This window comes from Ostrinia furnacalis, unplaced genomic scaffold, assembly GCF_004193835.3.
Source record: "Ostrinia furnacalis isolate ACB-3 unplaced genomic scaffold, ASM419383v2 OfSCF0447, whole genome shotgun sequence".
In the NCBI taxonomy this organism is placed as follows: domain Eukaryota; kingdom Metazoa; phylum Arthropoda; class Insecta; order Lepidoptera; family Crambidae; genus Ostrinia; species Ostrinia furnacalis.
This window is the reverse complement of record NW_021130686.1, coordinates 328173-350219: the sequence shown is the minus strand read 5'-3', so window position 1 is coordinate 350219 and position 22047 is coordinate 328173. Positions and strand designations below refer to the sequence as shown.

The window sequence follows — 22047 nt, the reverse complement described above, 5'->3', positions numbered from 1 at the left end:
TTTTAAGTTATAATTACATATATGGTATGAAAGCATACTGAAAGCAGAGCTTATTTGTTTCTAATTACTTATTTAAAGTTAAAAGTTTTAAGAGCCTTGAAACTCGTTTTTCTTAACTAACTAATATATTAAAGTCAACAATAGCTCCATTCTTTAATAACAAATTAAGGTTTGCGCAACATTAATATTCACGTAAAAGCTATTTTTCAATTAAAAACAATTTGTAAGTATACTTGTTAACCCTTGCAAAAATATTACACTTGCAAAAACTTTCGTAGTCTCCATTTTAGTCCGTAATCCGCGTAGCATGACATACATCAATACAACATAGAGCTTCCGTAGCGCCCTTAGCTCAGTCCCCCGTAGACGCGTAGGGCGGGCGGCCGTCTACGCCCGACCTCACTCCCAAAACTCCGCACAATTTATGATGATCCCGCTTAAAATCAGGTAACAACTGTTTTATATTCCATTACTACCAGTATCAAAGTTTACTATTAGTAATTTTAGAGTAATTTCCCTCTAGATTAGTGTAGGTCAGTGTACTTTCTTTGTTTATCGCCCGGTTAGCAAACAGAGGTGGGCAGTTTATGAACTCTACCTATATGTAGAAGTGCACGCATAGTATGCAAGTGCGATGCGATTTGCGACTGTGCAGTGCGAAATTGATTGGCTGTGTACCGATCTAGATGAGGGCACCTCCCGAACGTTTCGCTAAAATTTAACAGTTTTGATTAATGTAAATCAATTTCAATTAATCTCAGTTCATTAAATGAAGCGGTGAGTAATTAAAACTTTGTAAGCATCGTATTACTTCTTGTATTTCCTATTGCTACAGTCGCAAAAGCTTTGGAAAAATCTTCGTAGACGTGTGACTTCGTAGCGTAGGATATTTCACTTGTTGAATGCGGTTGGATGAGAGTGTTCATGCGTTTGTTCTATTTAATAAGAGTAGGTTTAAAGTAACTAGTTAGGTATTGTAGTGGTTATTTAACTTTAAGATATGATTTCTTTGTGTGTGATATTTGTTCTTATTAGGTACTTTACTGAATATAAATTAATGTTGTCAGAAGATGCCAAATTATTCTTTGTTGATTGTAATCTTTGAAAGTCCGATTGCACATGTTTTCTCAGATAGGACACTCCATTTCCTTTATTTCCGAGTGTCATGGGCTACTGTTTGCCATGGGTCTACTAACTAAACAGTATTTTCATGACTGCATTGTGTGTTAATTAAAATGTTGAGTAAGTAACGTGTGCGAGTTGCATCGGGAGCATGGCAGTGTGATTGTTTAGAATAGATTCCACTGAAATTTTTCTTCCAACTCCAAGACTTTTTTCGTAGACGTTTAATTGAAAAGTAGCAACTACTTACTTACTTAACTGCTTTTATACTTAGTTTGTTTCAAGCTATTAGATANGTTGACCAGTGTAATAGGTACCTACCATTGGGTAGATACCTACCTACCTGTCCCTACTTATACTTATTAGAATCTTTAAAAGTCCATCATCATCAATTAAAGTTTTGAAGTTCGCATTTTGAGAAGTCGGGTTTTAATTTTTTTTCGTTTTTGTAAAGCAACATGATGATCTTGCTCTTGATGAGCATACTGTGGGACGCAGCGAGCGCTACCGAGGAGTGCGAGCGCGCTCCGTCCCACGCGCAGCCGGCAGACGCCTTCTACCGCTTGGGGATAGCCGGGGAGCCTGACCTGTTCTTGCCAGGAGAACTTTATACCGGTAAGTAAGGTAGCAACTCTTTCATAAAGCTTTTATTTGTTGTCTGTAGCATACATTTATATGCTTAGGATCAAGAAGAACCCTGTCTGCACAGTTTGAAAAACTTTGCACTTGGACGACTTTGCATTAAAACAGAGCTGGCAAAACGGAGACTCTAAAATATTCAAATCTTTTCAGTCTCGCTTCAAGGAGTGGACAGTGGACAAGGTTCCACTCCATTCGTAGGTTTCATGATCTGGGCCGAATTAGACGAGGAGCAAAAAAATGAAAGTCTAGACAACTTGACCACCAATCAGCCGCAGCATCTGGGCTCGTTCCAGGCGTACGATGCGCAGACCAAGCCGCATGAATCCTGCAAGCCTGCTGTGGATAATGCCACTGCCCATCCTAAAACTGAGATACAGGTATGCAGAGGGTTCTCCGACTACTTTGATATTCANTTAATTAAGGATTTACTTAGAAACTGAAATTGTTGGTTACTTTTTAGGTTATTTGGAGTGCACCTATGAAAGCAGGTGAGGTTTGTGTGCGACTATGCGCTCGTGCTTCTCCGGCTACAACGGCGGTAAAGGAAGGGGCTACAGGACCTACAGTAGAGGCAGTATCTGCAGGAGCAGCTAGCTCTACTATCCAACGCAGTATACTGGCGCGGAAGATTTGCGCTGCCCCGGCTGCTCCTGCAAGCTTCGTAAGGCAGCCGCCCATTGTGGAGCCCTGCTGTGCTTGTGATGAGGCAAAATATGAGGTAAATTTGTATCTTACGTCTTATGTGTTTAATGGTATTCTATACACAGTCACAGGCTCACACTAAGTGCTTTAACAGGTGACATTTGAGGGTCTATGGTCTCGGAACACGCATCCCCATGAGTTCCCACCAGAGACGGCACAGGCGCACTTTGGTGACGTAATCGGTGCATCACACACCGCTCAGTACCGCGTGTGGCAAGAGGGACGCATCGCCAGCGCGGGCCTGAGAAAACTCGCTGAGGACGGCACCACCACTATGCTCGAAAAGGAACTCAAGGCTGAGGTACGTTTTTCTAATTTCACAATGAGTATTTTACTTTGAAGAATGAAAAGAAAAAATAAGAAACCGCCTTTTACAGAGCGATCGCATCCGCACAATAATTAAGGCTCGAGGCATATCTTGGCAACAAATTTCCGGAGCTGGCATCCCAAACACTTTCGCCGTGTTCCGTGTGGATGCCAAGAATCATCTGGTGACGCTTGCCTCGAAGCTGTGGCCGTCTCCAGATTGGATCGTGGGCGTTTCGGCCTTGGAGTTGTGCAATGCTAACTGCACCTGGTCTCATTCTGCTACCTTGCCGCTGTACCCTTACGATGCAGGGACTGATAGTGGTATCACTTACACGGTGCGTATAAAGTTATTATTTTGTCTACTACTGTTTGTCAGTTGTTAATTATACATGTGTATTTCTGTCCAGTCCCGTCGTTCTCCGACGCTGCCCCCTTCCCCGGTACGTGCCCTGCGGCCTGATTGGCCACGCGACCCTCGCTCACCATTCTACAGCGCGACGGGCGAGATGAAGCCCTTCGCTAGGCTCCGGCTCACGAGGCTACAGCTCTTTGAAAAGAACTGCGATGCAGCTAGTATGTTATTTTTAGTTTTCCTTGGTGTTCGTCATTGTCTCGTCATTATCATCAGATCATTTGGTGTCCACACCGCAGCACGACCCTTTCTAATTCACCAGAAGAAAATGGAGAATTTGGCCTTCACTCCCCAAGCTATTTAGATCGTTTGGAGTGGCTTGATGTTTGTAATTTTTTCCCTTTTGCCTCTTACGACATCCTCTGGAGGAGTAGGAGCGGTCTTATTCTGCCGGAAGTAAATGCAAGGTTAATTGCGTCATTTTAATGCTTCTGCAGAGACTAGCAGCGACACAGGGGCGCAGTCCATCTCCCACAGCGGTGGCAGCGGCGGGGCCTGCTCTACGCACGCTTGGGGCGCCTGGAGCCCCTGCAGCGTGTCATGCGGACCAGGCCGGGCCTCTAGGCAGCGTGAGTACGTGTGGCCTTCGCGGGCTTATGCCGAGGCCTGTCGAGTGCCGCTGACCGATTACAAGCGGTGCCATGGCCCGAGGATGCACTGCAGGTGAGTTGGATGCACAGCTGCATGAAAGAACCTCGTTTAGAAACATTAGATGTTAAATACTTGTCACAAATTAGATATGTGTAACATGGTACCTATGTATGATGCCAGGATGTGCGTACTATCATAGGCTACTGCTAGCTGATAGGTTTGACAAGCTTTTCATCACCACAAATAAAATACTTCGATCTTCCATCTTCTAAGTTAGTCTTCTCCCATAGAAATCTTCTTTAACTTTTTTGTGTGTGGAAACCGAGTACTTTGGTTAATTTATTGAACAGTTCATACAAAGATTTATACGCTAAGAAAGATTCAAGAAACATACTCCTAGAAAGAACTGGTAACTGGACTTACTGGTGAGCTTATCTCTATGAAGAGACTCCTCCCTGCGGATTGTATCATCAAACGTCGTATTTTAGGGTGATATCGGAATACGAGCCGGACCCAGCGGAGTCTACCGGCCCCTGCGCCATGTCGCCCTGGTCGGAGTGGTCGCCGTGCGAAGGCTGCGGCGTGCGCGCCCGCACTCGACACTACGTCGTCCCGCGCGCGCACAAGCGCTGCCACATCGGCTTCCGAGCGCGCACCATCACCAGCCAGGCCATGCCGTGTGACGCTGGACCTTGTCACAAGTAATAAAATCCTTAGTCTTCTATTGAACAGCCCCTTTAGCTAGATTATGTAATTAATATTCGTAAAAGATTCCATTTCGTGAACATTTCACGGAGTGGTGCGATTTTGGAGTAGACACTGTCACGTTATGCACTTTGTCTAGGGGGGCTGAGGTCAAAACTTTAATATGTAGGTATAGTATCAGACTTTATACTCGTACCTACTAACAAAATGATTTATTTTTCAGGCCTCCCAGTCAGGCGAACGCTACCAATCACGATTGGTTCTTTGTGGTAAGATCTATAAATTCCTAATCTGAACTTCCTAAGAAAAGGGAACTACGTATGTCGAGCTAGTCTATGGTATCAATCAACTATCATGTCGGCGCCACACATTGTGTATATTGGATCCAAGACTTACCCAATATGTGGCGCCGGCATCAGATATTGTAAAGAAGGCTCATTTGATTGGATAGGACGAGCCCAGCTGGCCGTGCAAGGTGACGACGTGGGGCGAGTGGTCGCCGTGCTCCGCGCGCTGCGGGCGCGGGCGACGGCTGCGCACGCGCTTCTACCTCAACCCGGATACTAATGTGCAAGGAGAGCTCACGCGCCGCTTGCTAAATAGCTGGAACCGACGGTTCGCTGAGCTGCAGCAGATCGTGAGTGATGGGGCTTCAAGTATTAAACTAACACACGATGCACATAGTCGTAATTTTACAACGTTATTGTCCTTGGACGTAATCATGCTAAAAGGGGGTTAGAAACACTGTGGGGCTAGTGGTCGCCGTAATCAGCGCGCTGCGGGTGCGGTGCGCACGCACTTCTACCTCAACCCGGACACTAACGTGTAGGCCGAGCTCACGCGCCGCCTAAATAGCTGGAACCGCCGGTTCGCTGAGCTGCAGCAAATCGTGAGTGATGGGGCTTCAAGTATTAAACTAACGCACTATGCACATAGTCGTAATTTTGTAGGATAGCGCACGCGCTTCTACCTCAACCCCGACACCAACGTGCAGGGAGAGCTCACGCGCCGCCTGCTCAACAGCTGGAACCGCCGGTTCGCTGAGCTGCAGCAGATCGTTAGTGATGGGGCTTTAAGTATTAAACTAACACACGATGCACATAGTCGTAATTTCGTAGGATAGCGCACGCGCTTCTACCTCTACCCCGACACTAACGTGCAAGGAGAGCTCACGCGCCGCCTGCTCAACAGCTGGAACCGCCGGTTCGCTGAGCTGCAGCAGATCGTGAGTGATGGGGCTTTAAGTATTAAACTAACACACGATGCACATAGTCGTAATTTCGTAGGATAGCGCACGCGCTTCTACCTCTACCCCGACACTAACGTGCAAGGAGAGCTCACGCGCCGCCTGCTCAACAGCTGGAACCGCCGGTTCGCTGAGCTGCAGCAGATCGTGAGTGATGGGGGCCTTAAGCATTAAACTAACGCACGATGCACATAGTCGTAATTTTTCAATGTTGTTGTCTTTGGACGTAATCATGCTAAAAGGGGGTTAGAAGCACTGTGGGGCTAGTGGTCGCCGTAATCAAAGCGCTGCGGTTGCGGGCGGCGGCTGCGCACGCGCTTCTACCTCAACCCGGACACCAACGTGCAGGGAGAGCTCACGCGCCGCCTGCTCAACAGCTGGAACCGCCGATTCGCTGAGCTACAGCAGATTGTGAGAGAAGGGGGCTTTAAGCATTAAACTAACGCATGATGCACATAGTCGTAATTTTTCAATGTTATTGTGATTAGACGTAGTCTAGTCATGCTAAAAAGGAGGTTAGTAAAGCACGGAGGGGCGAGTGGTCGCCGTAGTCGGTGCGCTGCATTACCCATAATGGACATTTAATAATAATTGAACAACAACCTAGACTTGACGCAGAACTAAGTGATACCTACTTTTGTACTTAGGTAGAGTTGATTGTACAACTTAGACCCGAATCATGAATGATCGAAATAATTTTATCCCGAATAATTTTTGCCCGATAATACGTAGGACGATAGAATAACGGTTGCCCGAATTTCTCTTCTCGGCGTACCGAGAAAACTTTTCAAAATAGCTCCTATCCTGTAGCCTCCTCAATAGCCTGCACTGAGTATAATTTACTAGTACCTATTTGCATCCATTTCAATTTAGGGCATATGAATTCATAACAAAGTTAAGATTACTTGAACTTACTCATATTTACACAGCAAATACCGCCAGAGAACAACACAGGTGTGGACCCAGAAGTAGAGCGGCAGGTTCAGGATCAGATGGAGAAATGCCAGTTCACGCTGTCCCAGCAGGAGGCGCTGTGCGACGGAGAAGATACCAGTTGTTTTGCCAACGCCACAGAAGGCAAGTCTGGTCTACAGCATAAGTATAAGTGAACTAATATTAATAGGATAGTGATAGTGAACCCTACACGTTAATTGCATTATTTTGACGAGCTGTTAAAACATGACAGTCTTATATTGTACTTTGACTGCCAGGCCGCAAACTTAACTGAATTTGTTTTGAAACCCGGTTTCGGGCCTAAAATGAAGAGCTTGTTTTTAAAGAGTCGTAAATTAGTTATTTATTGGTTATTAATTACTTACTTTATTTCATTGTTATTTTCTCCAGCCACCCAGAAATGTCTTTGTCTGCTGTCTAGGGTCTCTTCCATGTCTCTTCTATATGACCACGTGGTTTTTCAGGTACATCTTATTTTACAGAAATCTGTAAGCTACCATTACTTGTGGGTCACTGCCGGAGCTACGAAGAACGCTGGTTCTATGATTCATCAACCGGCGTTTGCGAGCCTTTTGGGTACACGGGTTGTGGAGGGAACGCCAACAATTTCCGCTCCAGGAAAGTCTGTCTCAGCACTTGTGTGCGCGATAACCAAACCACTACGACCACGACTTCCACTACAACAACGACTGCTCCTCTGACTACAGGTAAAATTATGTTTTACTTACCTACCACATAACAAAACTTGTAAAGGTTTGATGATTATTTGATGAACGGTGTACAAGCTCAACATGAAAACTTTACCAAGTTAATTGTGTACTTTAATGATGTCATTTTTTGTGCTTTTAGTATCGTCTACGACGTCTGACGTGATCATAAAGAAGTTGAAACCGACTACATCAGCGTCATCTGAAGATAACGAAGTTTTGCAAAACGATGGGCCATATTATTACGGTAAGTTATAAAAAAATAGTATCAGTTTAGGTATAGATTGAATAAAAAATATGGATGTTATTTGAAAATAATTTCTTTCAGATGACTTTGATGTGAAGTGCAAAATAGGCCCGTGGTTGGGTTGGAGTCACTGCTTTGGGGAGTGCGGCTACGGTGTCAAGCTCAACTATCGATTGATTAAGGTGATCATTTAACTTTTTAAAACTATTCTTCTGCACGCTATGTTTTATAGAGTGTGTGTGATCTGCACCACGAACGCTGCATGCTTACTTCTACGAAGTGATCGTGACTTGTGGTACTCGGTGGTGACCATGTACATAGGTTTAGGACTTTTGCTTAGAAGACCCTCACATTTCATAGATGCTTATAATTTCACTTAATTTCAGTTCGGCGCTCCAAAAACGGGGAAGCAGTGCAAGAAGTTGATGAAGAGTCGCGTGTGCAAGCCGGGCCACTGCCGCAAGCTGGTGGCCACGCCAGCGCCTATTGCTCCGGGGCAAGACATCGTCGAAGAGCTCACGTATGAGATACTAAGCTAAATAGATACCCTCTAAATCATACGACCGAATTGACCTTCTTTTTTGAAGTCGGTTAAAAGAAACGCAAATATTTACGCGCTTTTGCGTTACACGCGTGGAGTCATTGAGATGGTTCGTTTCAAGGAAGAAGAGTTGGCGAAATTAAGCCAAGCAGTCGGTGGATTACAGGATTTTTGAAGTACTACACTATTGAATGTCATAGACAAGGATTTTTGAAACTATTGAATGTTATCGAAATAGAGATTTACATATTGAATTAATAATACAAATAAGAAGTAGTTTTTGTCTGTCTGTAAGGGATCTAAAATCTACATAAGTGAGTCTGGATCTGGATATAAGCAGCAAACAATCCTATATGTGGTGATTTGAGACTCAATTTGCTGTTGGCTAATGCCTGCGCCATCGATTCTATGCGGAGAAGAATACGGAGAAAGAAGTGGTTTTACATAATAATTTAATACTATTAAATAGGTCTATAATATAATACTTTTAGAAAAATATACCTTCTTAAGAAAAATAACTAAAAGAGGACTTCACAGAACACTCAAAGTTAAAGATTTCCCGTAATGTCCCGATGCATTTATTAAATAGTTTCGAAAGATTTTAACGTCATGTAGCGTATAATAATAATTTATAATAAATAACTCTTAAGTAAATGAGCAGAAAAACAAAGGAAATAAAAAGTTAGATTTTCCATTTTATTATTTTAACTAAGCATTATTATTTGTACACAAAACACCTTTACTTTCATCATTACAAATTTTCTTACACTAAGTTTCTACCTAGCTCCTTATAATACTGTCTAGGAACATCACAGTCGCTTTGTACGCCACCTTCAAACTGTTCATAATATAAATGTATAATTTAATTTGAGCTATTAATAAATATTTTAATCCACTAAACAGTATTTTGTTTTAATGAACAACCTGTATTTGATTTTACAATGGCAGGACTATGTAACACTATATTAGTAGCAACTTAACGAAGTTAACAAAACTTTAAATCTATCAGCTTATCTAAGTCGCAGTAGGTTGAGCAAAGCACTAATATTATTACAGTATTATTATTGTTTCTAAAATTTGAGCTGGGGCATTAAATTGTATCAAACTGAAAATATCAGCAAGGTAATAACAACTTTTTACTATAATGCGCCATAGTTCAGGCTGGTAATTTCGATTATTGTGACAAACTAATGAAAAATCAAATTCATAATTAAATAAAGTAAAATAAACTTATTTAAAATGCTTAAATATCACGAGACTATTAATCATGTCGAAACATTTTATACGGCCAACATGGCACAAAATATTAATTGCAAAGAGAAAACTTCAATTTCTCTTACAAGNACACACTGTATAGTCGTAAAAACACAAAGAAGTTTTTTAACAATGGTAGAATCATTACGCGTGTAACGTACTCGTATGCTCATTTGGCTGTCACTCACCGTGTATCGAGGTGCACAGGAGTGACATAATGCGACGTGGCAGCTCTAACCTCGTACTTTCACTCTTCTTGTTAGAGGCTGTGATTACCTCGATTAGAAATTTCACTGTTCACCGCATTGGATAAGTTTTCTTTGGTGAATTTGTTTTTAACAATACTGCGTGTGCCTATGCAAATTCACATAGCTACATTGTCATAGCCTACGGCAAGATATACCACGCTCAAACTTTTTTCTAAACAGTGGTATCTCGGCACAATTGCCACTGTTGTGTTCTTATCTCATGGCTGACTTACTCCCAGACATTAAATATTACTAATTCACACACAGTCTGTACTTTTTGAACACATGTTGTGAGGGCACTGCGTTGTGCGGGTAGTTAGATGCGCGTGACGGAGGCCTTCCTCGCAGGCTGGCAACACCGAGGCGCGATGCATTCTTTAGCGCATGGAGTCGTACACGCCAAGTTTGCCAGGTCTATGCTAGCCTTCTTTTCGTCGTCCGTACCTAGAAATGATTATTGAGATGTTATCCATCCATATCCCATAAGTTATCTATACTTATAATAAATCTGTAGAGAGGTCAATTCTGTACATGAAATATATTTTCAAAATAACTATCAGGGGGTGATTAGTGATCGATACTGATGCCAAAAATGCAATCAGTAAAATTTTTGTCTGTCTGTCTGTCTGTCTGTCTGTCTGTCTGTCTGTATGTTCCTTATAGAAACAAAAACCACTTGACGGATTTTAACGAAACTTGGTACAATTATTCTTCATACTCCTGGGCAGGTTATAGGATACTTAGGAATTCCCACGGGAACGGGAATTAGCGGGAAAATCCTTTTGTACGAAAAATCTAAACCGCTTAAGTTAGACGCTTGAAATTTGGCATGCAGATACCTTAGTAAACTTAAAGCTTAGTTACAACAGGATATTGCAAAATTCCCATGGGAACGGGAGTTAGTGGGAAAAAACATTTGTATGAAAAAATCTAAACCGCGTAAGATAGACTCTTGAAATTTGGCATGCAGGTACCTTAGTAAACTTAAAGCTTAGTTACAACAGGATATTGCAAAATTCCCACGGGAACGGGAGTTAGCGGAAAAAAACATAATCCACGCGCACGAAGTCGCGGGCGGCCGCTAGTAAATAAATAAATAATAAATATAAAAGCTTAATTTAAATGGATATACGAGTAAAATAATACCTGCATATCTATACTGAAAGCTGAAGAGTTTGTTTGTTTACTTGAACGCGCTAATCTCCGGAACTACTGGTCCGATTTAAAAAAATATTTCAGTGTTAGATAGCCTATTTATCGAGGAAGGCTATAGGCTATACAACATCACGCTACGATCAATAGGAGCAGAGCAATAATGATAAATGTTGCGAAAACGGGTTTTCACGCGTACGAAGTCGCGGGCACAGCTAGTTGTAAGTATTCGTAAAAAATATTTTCTTAGGCTTAGGTAGTCTAACAATTCCTCACCTATAAAACCAGCCAAATCAAATTCTGGCTGCAATGTGACTAAACCAATCCCGTGACGTTTGAACAAGTCGCAAACAAGTGCTGAACTCTGTAAGTAGTCCTGAAATTGGAAATAAACACAACATTAAATAAAAATGTTTTCATTATCAACGAATTGTTCACCAAATTATCTCATCACTCGGACAGACAATGATCGGTGTATCTTTGAATTGGTCATTAGTTGGCCAATTGATGATAGTTGTTGTACTAACTAAGGCATATCATGATATATACACATAAGTACTTAGGTATTATTTGCACAAATATGTAAACATTTATTGCTCGGACCGGAGTAGGTATACAATAACGGTCATGCTCGTTACACAAACATTTCCCCCTTGTGGTGTTCAAACCAGAAACCGCAATTAACAATAATAAACTAATTACGTAATCACGAAGCCTAGCCTATATGACGATCAGATTATGGATAAACGGATAATTAAGATTCAAACACCGTCAGATTATTCGCTTGTATGGGAAGACTTGTATTATGCCCATAAACTTTTACCCAAAGCCGGCAGGCAGGCTTCGAACCTGCAACCAACGACTTCGTAGAGGCATTTTAATCACTATCAGTAGATTTGCTTATCTATAATATCGTTATACCGTTCGATATGAGTTCTGAAGACTTAATATAAACCTGGAAATTCCCACCCCCTATTGAATAAACTAAATGAAATGAAAGACAGGTTTTGATTGTACCTATACTTAACGTCTTGGTGTAATATGCACACAAGTCAGTCAGCGAACTAATTATGTAAGTTATGTGTGGTAATGATGCCGCATCGAATAACCCGAGTGCATGGTGTTTGCTTGCTAATTGAATAACAAGGAAGCAATCCAGACTACCGTAATGCAGCTTCTATTTATTTTCCCTCGCGGATGTATAAAAGTTCCGTACATGGTAGATCCGCTGTCGGAGACATGCAGTTTTCTCGATAGGTACATTAATTCAGTAAAAAAACTAATAGAGCTAAAGTTTCCCAGAAAATTGAATAGGAAGTTAGGAACATAGAACTACAGTTATTTCGGTATGTTAGGAAGTTAACAAACGCTTTACTTATTAATACTTTAGTAGTTCAGTATTCGAGGTTTTGTAATAAGCAGTCTTCTAAGATAGCCTATCCTATATCTTTTTTCTAAGGTACTGTCTCTACATAATTTGAAAAAGCGGTATTTTACTACTGAACTGGCAAAAAGTGTTTTTCAATACGAAAACTAAAGCGCTAAACGCTATTAAATTCCTAAAACTTGGTTTTTCCTACCTCATGTGAGCCATAAGCCACATGTGCTGTAGCCACAAGACGGTCTCTATGTAGCTGCCAGACGTGCAACTCGTGTATCGCCAGCACGCCCGGGAGGCGTAGAGCCGCCGCGCGTAGCTCGCACGCGCCGAGTCCTTCGGGAACTGTTTGCAGGAGCACCAAACCCGCTGACCTCACTGTTGAAAGAAAGTAAAACGTGATGATTACATTTGGAACTATACATTTTGTACTATACTTCATGACGCTTTATGACTCTGGTTGCAACTACCATGCAGACTGATGACCTGAAGTGTCCGAAGTATTTAATTTTCTTCTCGAACAATTTAAGTCCTAGCACAGAATGAATGATTAAATATAAGTATTGGGAATTAAACCTCACGGAGGCGTTGGTTTCTATAATTAATTGATCGCGTATCCGCATTTAGTACCGCCATAATTATAAAGTCTGTACCCGTACATTAAAGTGCGGTCATAGACATGTCACAACCATAATGAAATATGTTTGTCGGCCAGCATTCCCCTTGCGAATGCTTCATTTACGCAACAAATTGTTGGTTCATTGCTTATCACTTGCATTTCAATAAGAACAGTGTGCTACACATTATAACGATGCATCATAATTTGTAGATACAAAGTATCGTAGATAAGTTGGATAATGTGACAACTACTTACCTACTTCATAGTCATATGCTCTGTAATCTTCGAGTCTTATTGACTGATAAGTAATTAGCTAATTGAAGGAGTAAAACACAATAGGTAGGTACTTGAACTTGAAGTAGGGCGTAGGACTCGCGATACATCTCCAAAAAAAAACAAGTTTTCTTCAGGGAGTGAAAAATCTCCACAAACAAGAAATCAAAATTACTTAGTATTATCACAAAATAATAATAAGTACTAGTATTATCTTGTATAATTCTAAATTTTTAGTCGATGTTCCGAGTCCCCCACAAGTTAGGAAGATAACTGGCAATGGATGGACGAAAGTAGCGGTAGATCAGGCTCTTTGTCTGTGTCCAGCAGTGGGTTGCCATATGCTGAGACTGTTACGTGTACTTACTAAAGGGATAGTTGAATATGACGAGGATGACGGCGGCGCAGGCAGACAGGCCAGGGTCGGCGATGCGGGCGGCCTCCGGCGCCCACTCCAGCGTCAGACCAGCACTCATCACGAAGAGGCTGCCTGAATACAAACATTAAGCAATTATTACAAGTATATTTGAATTAAAAGCCTTTGACGGTTATTTAGTTCTATAGAGAAGCCGTTTCTATAAAACGAATAGGTAATCCTGTTAATTCGCCCATAGAGTTATCTGATTCTATAGTTACAAGCAATTGTTAGTTTAGGGTAAGCTCACTAGAAAGTTTTTTGCTGAGTATAATTTTTGCAGTTAATCCATTAATTAGGTAAGTAGAAGAATAGAGATTGACATTCTAGAATTTGTATGTTACTGTAGGTACATTTATAGCATTTTTTTTTATCAAAGGCCGGATGTCTGTCGAGTGTCGGCATCATTGGAAACCGAAATATGAACAAGATCAATAAGACCTAATAAGCTATAAGTAGTCGAGGGACGTTATCGTACGTTTGTTGTTTGTATCGTATCATCGTTCAAATATCAAGATGTGACTTTGGCTCAACTTATCAACATTAGGATAGGACTTGTCACTAGCCGACGCATTTGGACACATAATTGTAGCTAATTGGGAAATATGTATTAGCTTATGTAGAGTCAACATCAACAAAAGTACTTAATAGATATAGGCAAGCTTCATCGCGCCTGTAACTTATAAGATTATATTTGTTTGTTATTCGAAGGCAAAGAGTAGGTATTAGTAAAGTGTTTTTTAAGTTTCTTAATTTTCATTTTTCAGGATTTCCGGTGGGTTCTAGTCATGATTATGAACAGCGAGAAAAAAAACTGCTGATCCATGTGTTTTCTTGGAATGTTACGTTGGAATAATTTAAGATAGACTTCACAAACGTACTTAAGGAAGTAGTAGGTACACGATATTTTGGTATTTTCATGGGACTAGTCTAGGCAGTAGGATGTTTACTCACTGGCGATGTCGGTGGGAGCGTGCGCTAACACGGGTTCTCCAGCTCCGGTCTTCAGCACCACCTCGCCGCCCTCGGTCATGCTCAGCCGGCGGCTGTAGCTTAGCTCTCGACCTGGTTATTGAATATTTAAAAACAAATTAATAAAAATCAATTCATTTTGGAAACGCACATACTTATAGGCATGGACCTATAAAAAAAGTTCCATGCTTATAGGTATGTATTATGGATTTTTCCATGTTTTGCAAGACGTCAGTAGATGTTACAGGGACGAGCGTGAAATGCAGAAAAAAGTTTTCATTTTAGGGAAAATACATTAATATCAATCAACTGAGATAAATAATTATCTTATCTCATTTTAATTTATTTCACACAATTAACGTTTTTATTCAGAAAAGTAGTGACGCTCATAAATTGTAACTTTATTTATAATACAATAATGGTCTGTAAGTTTACACTTAAATATTGATTTTGTGATACAGAAATGATTCAGTAAATACCTATTATGCCTGTATGGACTTANTGCCTGTATGTTTTACTCGTAATCAGGTGTTTATAATAAATGTTTATATGCGTATAACATAAATTATATGAAAATGCATTCATGTAATACATTTTATAAATTTCAAGCGTTTTATTTCGTTTCAGATCGTAACTTTAAGAACCTATGTTTTGGCTTCACGGTTGTTCGAGAACTATTTACAAGAAAATTATTCAATTAACACAATGGAATGCTTTGGTTTGGTTACTATACGTTACATTCATAAACGTACCGGTTGGGCTGTGGTGTTTGAAAACAAACCTCAATCTTACCTAATACAGGCTAAACCAATATCTAACACGATTCAATTACTCCTTGTAAGTAGGTCTGTACAGTTTCCGACGAGAACCTTCCTTTAAATAAAACTGAAAGTTGCCTTCTAGGGACGAGTTTAATGCAACTCCGCAAAAGGAACTAGCTAGATGGAATCGCAAACCTATTCGTCTGGTTTGCACCGACAACACACACGATCTAGAATTTTCTCGCCGTTCGAAAGTAAGGTTTTGCTGGTTACAATCAAACAATCTGTTAATGTCAGTGTAGGTATAAGTTTTTAGTGAAGCGTTTGATCTCCGGTCATCAGTTGCCATGCACAATTTACTGCAGCTAACTAAAGCTAATTATAATTTCTTATTTCAGTGAGCTAACTCACTACTGTGCACTGTGTTAAGATTTAACGCATTAACTGATTTGTAATAGGCGACGAGATCGATGGCTTTTAATTTCATAATTTGTTCAAAAGCATGAAATCTGATTGCATAAAATTCGCCTCATTTTCAATTTATTTATAAGATCATTTTTAGTTAATCAAGTACCGTCATAATACTCGTATGTTTTGCTTACAATAAAATTAGAGTTTACGATTCAGACAGGCGTATATCGGGTTGTTATCATCAGCACAAGCGCTCGTGGACTCCTTATCTAAGTATAGCGAAAAACCTTCAGATAGAGAGTCGCCAACAGCCTTTTTGGGTTGGTAGATGTTTGCTATGAATATTGGGCTGAAGAATTGCATATAAATACACTTATTGTAAAATTCGTGTACCTATACTTAGTAGATGGCAATAAGAGGTGCGAAATGGGAAAAGTTTGCTCGACTTTGAAACTTACCAGCCAATAGCATGTAGTTGATTGCGTGTAGTAGCAGTCCTATGACGGCGCATCCGACGATGACCTTGGGATACCGCGGCGGTTGTCCATGCGAGGAGTGTACTCCCAGCTGTAGTGCATTAACCACCAGAGCAAGAGCAAAGGATGCGAACAGCACGTGCACTGACAGTCTTCCGACCACCTCTATCCGCGCCCACCCGAAGGTGTTGCGTAGACGGCCTTCCCTGCCTGTGCTTTCGTCGGCCCTTTCGTACTGTCGTAACAAAAAACGATTATTATCAGCGACTTCTTTAATTTTTCAAATGGTGAATTAAGTTAATGCTAGCCTAGTTTCATAGAGCAAGCTCAACCCCAAAGTTTTGATAGGTAAGTCTTCTTGAGACTTGTTCTCTTCTCTAGATTGTGATTTTTTTTCTCAAGACATTATAATGCTGTCTAACAATATTTGCAAGGGTTCTGTATTAACACACTAGATTTTTCATTTAGTGAGTGAAAACACTGAAATATGTTTTCAGGCAACGAATCCCAACCAGAATCGGTTTTCAGTTCTCGATGCTCATGATGCTCGAACCAAGTAAGGTTTATTACACTATTGCGTACCTGAAACTCATGAAGACCTACAGCCTACTGAAGATTGCTTAGAAGTACCTTATAAGCTAAAACAGTGGTGACGAGCCCGACGAGGCGACAAAGCGAGTGGCAGGTGTCGACGAGCAGCGTGGGAGAGTGGGTGAAGTGAGACGCGAACAGGCGCCCGCTGAAGCCGGCAGCTGCCAGCAGCAGAGCCAGCACCGACCGCGGCGGCGGCAGCCATTGCAGCCACTCCTTCATTGCCATTCTTCAACTGCTTGTTCTGGAGAGGAAAATAAAGTGTTAAAGATCTACACGGTATGAATTGCAGTTCCGGCGGAATTGTCAAGCTTATCTGGTAACTATTTAGGAGTAGACCTATTGTAAATGTGAACTGTCAACATTTTAGCATCTGGCATGGCCTGGATGGAGGAAAGAATTATTTTTGCAGGCTATTTAATTGTTCTATATCAATATCATCATAGATCGAATCTATTTCTTCCAGTAATCTGCTTAGTGAATGTCACTCAAGATGTGGGTCATTTCCAATTTCCAATCGTTCTACTAAGTTGCTAGATGTTGATGTCGTCAAATATGGGCAGAGAGACCTATATCCTCGTAATCTTAACAAGATCAACAGACAGAACGTGCTTCATAAAAACATAACCCTGCTTTTAAATAAAATATTTTTTATAATTTTAGCTTTCCTACTTAATTTTGACTATAAATAGTTGCTGTACTAAAAACCCTACAAAAATTTATAGCTTTTAACTTGTCAACATTTGATTATGTATTACCGATCATCTGCGGTGAAGAAGCGGCTTTAATGAGCCTGACCCAATTAAGCCGCGTTAGTTTTTGCCATAAAACCAGTTAGGTCCGATTCTTAAATTCGTCGCTAAGCGATTCTAGTGTAGAGCTTAATGAAAGTTGTTATGGTGCAGTAAGTATCATCTAACGGTCGTACCCATAAACGGTGGAGGAGTGGCGTGTTGACTGGGTCGATACTCAAGTTTGTTTGGACAACACTTTTAATGTTGATTGTTGACTAAGTATGGTCAGAGGTCCAATATTAAGTCGGACGAACGATAATCTAGAGCATAAAGTGCCCTGCCCTCATAAAAGTCATAAGCTTATAAGTTATTTACAGACCATTATTTTATCAGTTTACTTATTCATGGATCATCTAGAATATTTAACATTTTACTGTTCACTCCAGAACTACGGTCTGTCGAGTGAGTTTGAAAAGACCCTCTACTGCGATACAGCATTTCATGCTAATAGGTCACAAACTCTTTCATATTAACCTGGAGGTAGTGGTCATTTCTTAATCCTATCGGGATGTAGCGTCCACTTGGAGCGGCCAGCGGATGATGACACTCACGTCGGCACAGTGCAGTGAGTAATGGGCGATCTCCGGCTATTAGGCTAGCGGGAGCCTCATGCCGAATGCCGATGTATCTCAGAGTACATACCTACATCATATATGTGCCGTCGTAGCCATTTAAAAAAATATGTTGGGTTATTTATTTCATAAGTTACCTGCAACATGTGTGTTTTATCACACCACTTATAACTTGACTACCGATTACTTTACTGGGAACCGATCTTGGTTTGAACTCCTTTAATCTATCTTGAAACAATATTGCAACTCTTAAAAAAGATTGCAATTATTTGCAATAGATATCATTTTCACACTAATCCACGGGCTCTTCTGATACAGTTTGTCTCTCAATGTAACGGTACAACAAATACCTTTAAGGTCTGTTTTCTTTTGTGCGTTAAACGTCGCGCTCTATTAACTTTATTTGAGATCAACAATCGGCTACCTTTTTTGTTGCACAGCCGGCAACCAAGTTTGCGGAATTCAGAGATGACATTGCTTCATATTAAGTTAGTAGGGAGGTTTGATGAATATACTCGTATGATATATTGTTAAATTCCTTAATTTGGGTTGCCTTTTTATCTACCTGGATGTTGATTGTTATTAATTTGTTTTACTTTTTTATTTATTTACTTCTGCAAGTTGTTTGTCTTGCTTTTCAGTAATTTAGTGTTAATGCACTGAAGCATGAAGTGCTCTTCAAAACTACGCACGAAGCTTCTATATTCTGAGGCACGAAGCTAACATTATTTGATGTGATTTACTGCTAAGAAATAAAAAAAGAGAGATGTCTTTGTGAAATGTTTGTTTAAAATTGGATATTAACGGCCGTTATGTAGAGCAAATGCCTGCTGCTTGAACGTTAGTCGTACAAAACAACACCTACGCATAACCTATTTTTTTGTGGCTTACTTCAAAAAAAAAAAACACGTGTATTCTATAATTTCTGAGTCGACTACTAGATATTTTTATTATTTTCAATTGCAGTTGTCTGTTATTTATAAATTTTATCCCAGAGTTGAATGAAGGTCTCAATTGTTTTCCAACACTTCAATAGTTATTATCAATCACACCATTAATTATGAACAGTTAACAAAGCATGAATAAACTTAATGTGGGATACTAATTGCTAATATTTACTTAACTAACGAATTGTTAAAAATAGAATGAAGATAATAACAACAAGATTAATACAACGACAACGAAATGACAAGATCGCTAGCTACATGCGTACCTACTTATTCTTTAATAATAATTTCATTTAATTTCATTTAATGAAATGATTTGGTTAGCTGAGATAATGACGTTTTTTACACCAGTTAAAAATGTCGCTATTTATTTATCTAATAAAAATAATATTAGCATATAAAATTACTTATATCGATTGTTATGAGATAAAGTAATTCTGCATTCACTGAATTCTACTTTCTTATCAGCAATATTAGTAGCACAGAGAATAAAGAACAATGAAATGCGCTATTAATTTCATATCAAAGGCTTGAATAGTTGCCATGGATATTTATTAGATTAGGGTAAGTATTGCAATTAAGACAGTAGCAATTAAGCGATAAATATTTCAGCTTAACTACCTACTCTATAAACGATATCGATCGTTATAATGCCTATTATTCGTGATTAGATTATGTCTGCTTCACCGTAGATACATTACCTTCGTATCGTAAGGATCTCATTAGCATACATCGGGTCAATTTCTGAGGGTAGAGGTACAAATCGCACATTCACTCCCGGACTCATCTGTAACTTGCATCATCATGATCTTCGATAATTTACCGTTTACATATTTACCACAGGCAAAACGAGGAAGGATTTGGTCTACTCTCCGAAACTACACGGCTCTCTAACTTTATAATAAAGAATCATACGTTTGAAATAATTAATAGTTTTGACAATATGTATTTCATAAAAAAAAATGGCTGTTTAATGCAGTTATTGTAAAGGTAAAGAGATTTGTCATTCAACATGTCCAAGAGTGATGTACTTATTGTGGCAACAGCTGCACATAGCCCAGCAGCAAGGTGAAACAATTAGGCACACCATCTTATTATTATTTTAATGTGTAAACAAATGTTCTCAAGCATTGTCGTCTCGCTAAACGACAAGTTAATTAGTTTGACACTAATTAATTTTAATTTTGACGTAATTAACATTTTTAATCTCGCATAATAATAATAACCTCTAATAATAATAGTCTGTCTTAAAATGTTTAAATTGCCATTTAATTATCTGGTGGCGAATTTAATGCAGTTAGAGCATTCACTTGCAGGAAAAATAAATCATTAGTAATCTTATAGATGGAAAGAAGAATAACACAATAATTAATGACCATAACTCCAAAATAAACCGAGTTTGTATGAGTAGACAACATAGCGATATTTAAATAGAGCTAACATTTGGCCCAGGCGGGATTCGAACCCGCAACCGATAGCGGCTCTGTTGTTCGGTACGTCATCCAACAGGTCAAGTGGCCGTAGATAGTATTTATCGGAGCATAAAGTAGACCCAATTTAATAGATATCTAGATGTACTTTGGAAAGTAAACTAAAAACCTCTCATATGAACCTCTCTATTATAATTTGTATCATATGAATCAAAGAAATGAGCGTCGTTCCTGTAAGTACTAGGTATTGCAAAAAAATTCAATGGCAGTCGATTTATTGTAAGCGAGATGGGTGAAATTAGAAAGGTCAGAGAAAATAATACGAGTCGTCTACACGGCTGGGCGCGCGCCTACAATTGACATTGATAGACAGTCAACAAACAAACAACCGTGAACTCACCACACCGCGCTGCCGCGATATTTCTGTATTGTTTTATTGGCACGAAAAGTCCGGTAAAACTAGGAAAAACTCGGCAAGCCAACGCACTATTTCGTAAACACACTAATCGAAATATTTTCACAACATTAATAAAAGTTTATAACTTACACGAATGATTTGGTTCTTTTCGTCCGCAAAAGTAAAAGTAAAGCAATCTTTGTCACAACACGTTAGTTTATTAAACACTCGCCGGCCAGTAGTTCAGGCACTTTTAATATTGTTTATAGTTTGGTTACATCCACTGTTATGCGGTGGGAGCGTCGGCTGAGCCGGAGGCGGCGGCACTGAGCGCGCGAGCGTCTTATCGCGACTCTTGCGCCGATAAGCGAGCTGTCGAACTGTTAAGCACCCGCCGCGAACTGAACCGCGAAGCGAACCCGCGACCGCCGCGAGCCCCGGGCGCGACCAACTGCGTCTGCCGGCAACGACGTGCCACCTCGTTAAACGGTGCTTTAAAGGCTCATACTTTTTATTGGGAGAGTTAATTTCGTGCTTAGCGATTGCGCTTAGAGTATCAGTTTTTTTTAAACAAATAAATATTATCAAAGTGATTCTGTATATAGCCTGACCAGGAACATAAAAACCCTGGCATAGAGGCGCGTCAATTGCATTTGATAGTGCAACACTGAGTACAGTCGTACCTGTGTTAAATTAATAGGCTAACTTTATGTATCAGGATTCTGGATTACGGGCTAATTTGATATTTTCATAAATTTACGAAAAAATATTATTATAGGTAACCTGGTTTAAATAAATTAAATGAAACCATCAATCGAGTTTGTAGGATTTATTTTATTATTCGTCAATAATCAAATTCAGAACTTGAATATTCAACTGCAATGTCTGCTCATGAACGCTTCAAACTCGGTACTTCTTTCCCAATTCCATAAAATTCAACACTTAGAAAGTGACAAAAAACTTTAAAATAGGTAGTTGAAACAAACCACAGCTAATTTTGCATAGTGGACTGTACTATACGATAAACATGTCAGTCAATTTGACAACCTTTGTCGGAAACATTATTCAATGAAAATATTGTCCGAACCCTTAGTATTTCTCTTCGACAAATACTTTAACACATTGTGAACCACTTTTCTTTCATGACTATAAAAATATTTTAGCAATTTAATTCACAAA

The 22047-nt window shown here is 39.9% G+C and overlaps 2 protein-coding genes across 5 annotated transcripts; one reads left to right on the top strand and one right to left on the bottom strand.

Annotated features, from left to right (window-relative positions):
* The first annotated feature begins 305 nt into the window (after window positions 1–305).
* On the top strand, window positions 306–9004 carry LOC114365012 (spondin-1). Of its 3 annotated transcripts, none has more exons than XM_028321449.1 (16): window positions 306–447; window positions 1577–1737; window positions 1915–2141; window positions 2225–2482; window positions 2561–2767; window positions 2844–3110; window positions 3183–3348; window positions 3625–3850; window positions 4267–4479; window positions 4707–4752; window positions 4935–5120; window positions 6659–6806; window positions 7166–7390; window positions 7533–7637; window positions 7719–7819; window positions 8024–9004. In XM_028321449.1, the coding sequence occupies exons 1-16, from the start codon at window positions 425–427 to the stop codon at window positions 8174–8176; spliced, it is 2712 nt and encodes a 903-aa protein (XP_028177250.1). In that variant the 5' UTR covers window positions 306–424; the 3' UTR covers window positions 8177–9004. The 3 variants fall into 3 exon arrangements, with proteins under 3 accessions (XP_028177250.1, XP_028177233.1, XP_028177243.1); XM_028321432.1 differs by having other exon boundaries at window positions 7148–7390; XM_028321442.1 differs by lacking the exon at window positions 306–447 and adding an exon at window positions 460–777 and having other exon boundaries at window positions 7148–7390.
* ZnT77C (Zinc transporter 77C) lies at window positions 8861–21312 on the bottom strand. Of its 2 annotated transcripts, none has more exons than XM_028321630.1 (8): window positions 21019–21312; window positions 16768–16972; window positions 16120–16372; window positions 14472–14582; window positions 13470–13592; window positions 12413–12588; window positions 11109–11208; window positions 8861–10124 (listed from the first exon to the last, which is right to left on the bottom strand). In XM_028321630.1, the coding sequence occupies exons 2-8, from the start codon at window positions 16954–16956 to the stop codon at window positions 9997–9999; spliced, it is 1080 nt and encodes a 359-aa protein (XP_028177431.1). In that variant the 5' UTR covers window positions 16957–16972; window positions 21019–21312; the 3' UTR covers window positions 8861–9996. The 2 variants fall into 2 exon arrangements, with proteins under 2 accessions (XP_028177431.1, XP_028177440.1); XM_028321639.1 differs by having other exon boundaries at window positions 20872–21303.
* Between the last annotated feature and the right edge of the window lie 735 nt (window positions 21313–22047).

Bases quoted from the DNA above. Each gene is read 5' to 3' on its own strand.
- LOC114365012 (XM_028321432.1), top strand. From the start codon at position 425: ATGATGATCCCGCTTAAAATCAG. The intron at 1,738-1,914 runs GTAAGTAAGGTA...AAATCTTTTCAG, and splicing joins GCCAGGAGAACTTTATACCG to TCTCGCTTCAAGGAGTGGAC. The intron at 7,391-7,532 runs GTAAAATTATGT...TTGTGCTTTTAG, and splicing joins GACTGCTCCTCTGACTACAG to TATCGTCTACGACGTCTGAC.
- ZnT77C (XM_028321630.1), bottom strand. From the start codon at position 16,956: ATGGCAATGAAGGAGTGGCTGCAATGGCTGCCGCCGCCGCGGTCGGTG. The intron at 13,593-14,471 runs GTGAGTAAACAT...GTTTGTATTCAG, and splicing joins CGCTCCCACCGACATCGCCA to GCAGCCTCTTCGTGATGAGT. The intron at 12,589-13,469 runs GTAAGTACACGT...TTCTTTCAACAG, and splicing joins CATATTCAACTATCCCTTTA to TGAGGTCAGCGGGTTTGGTG.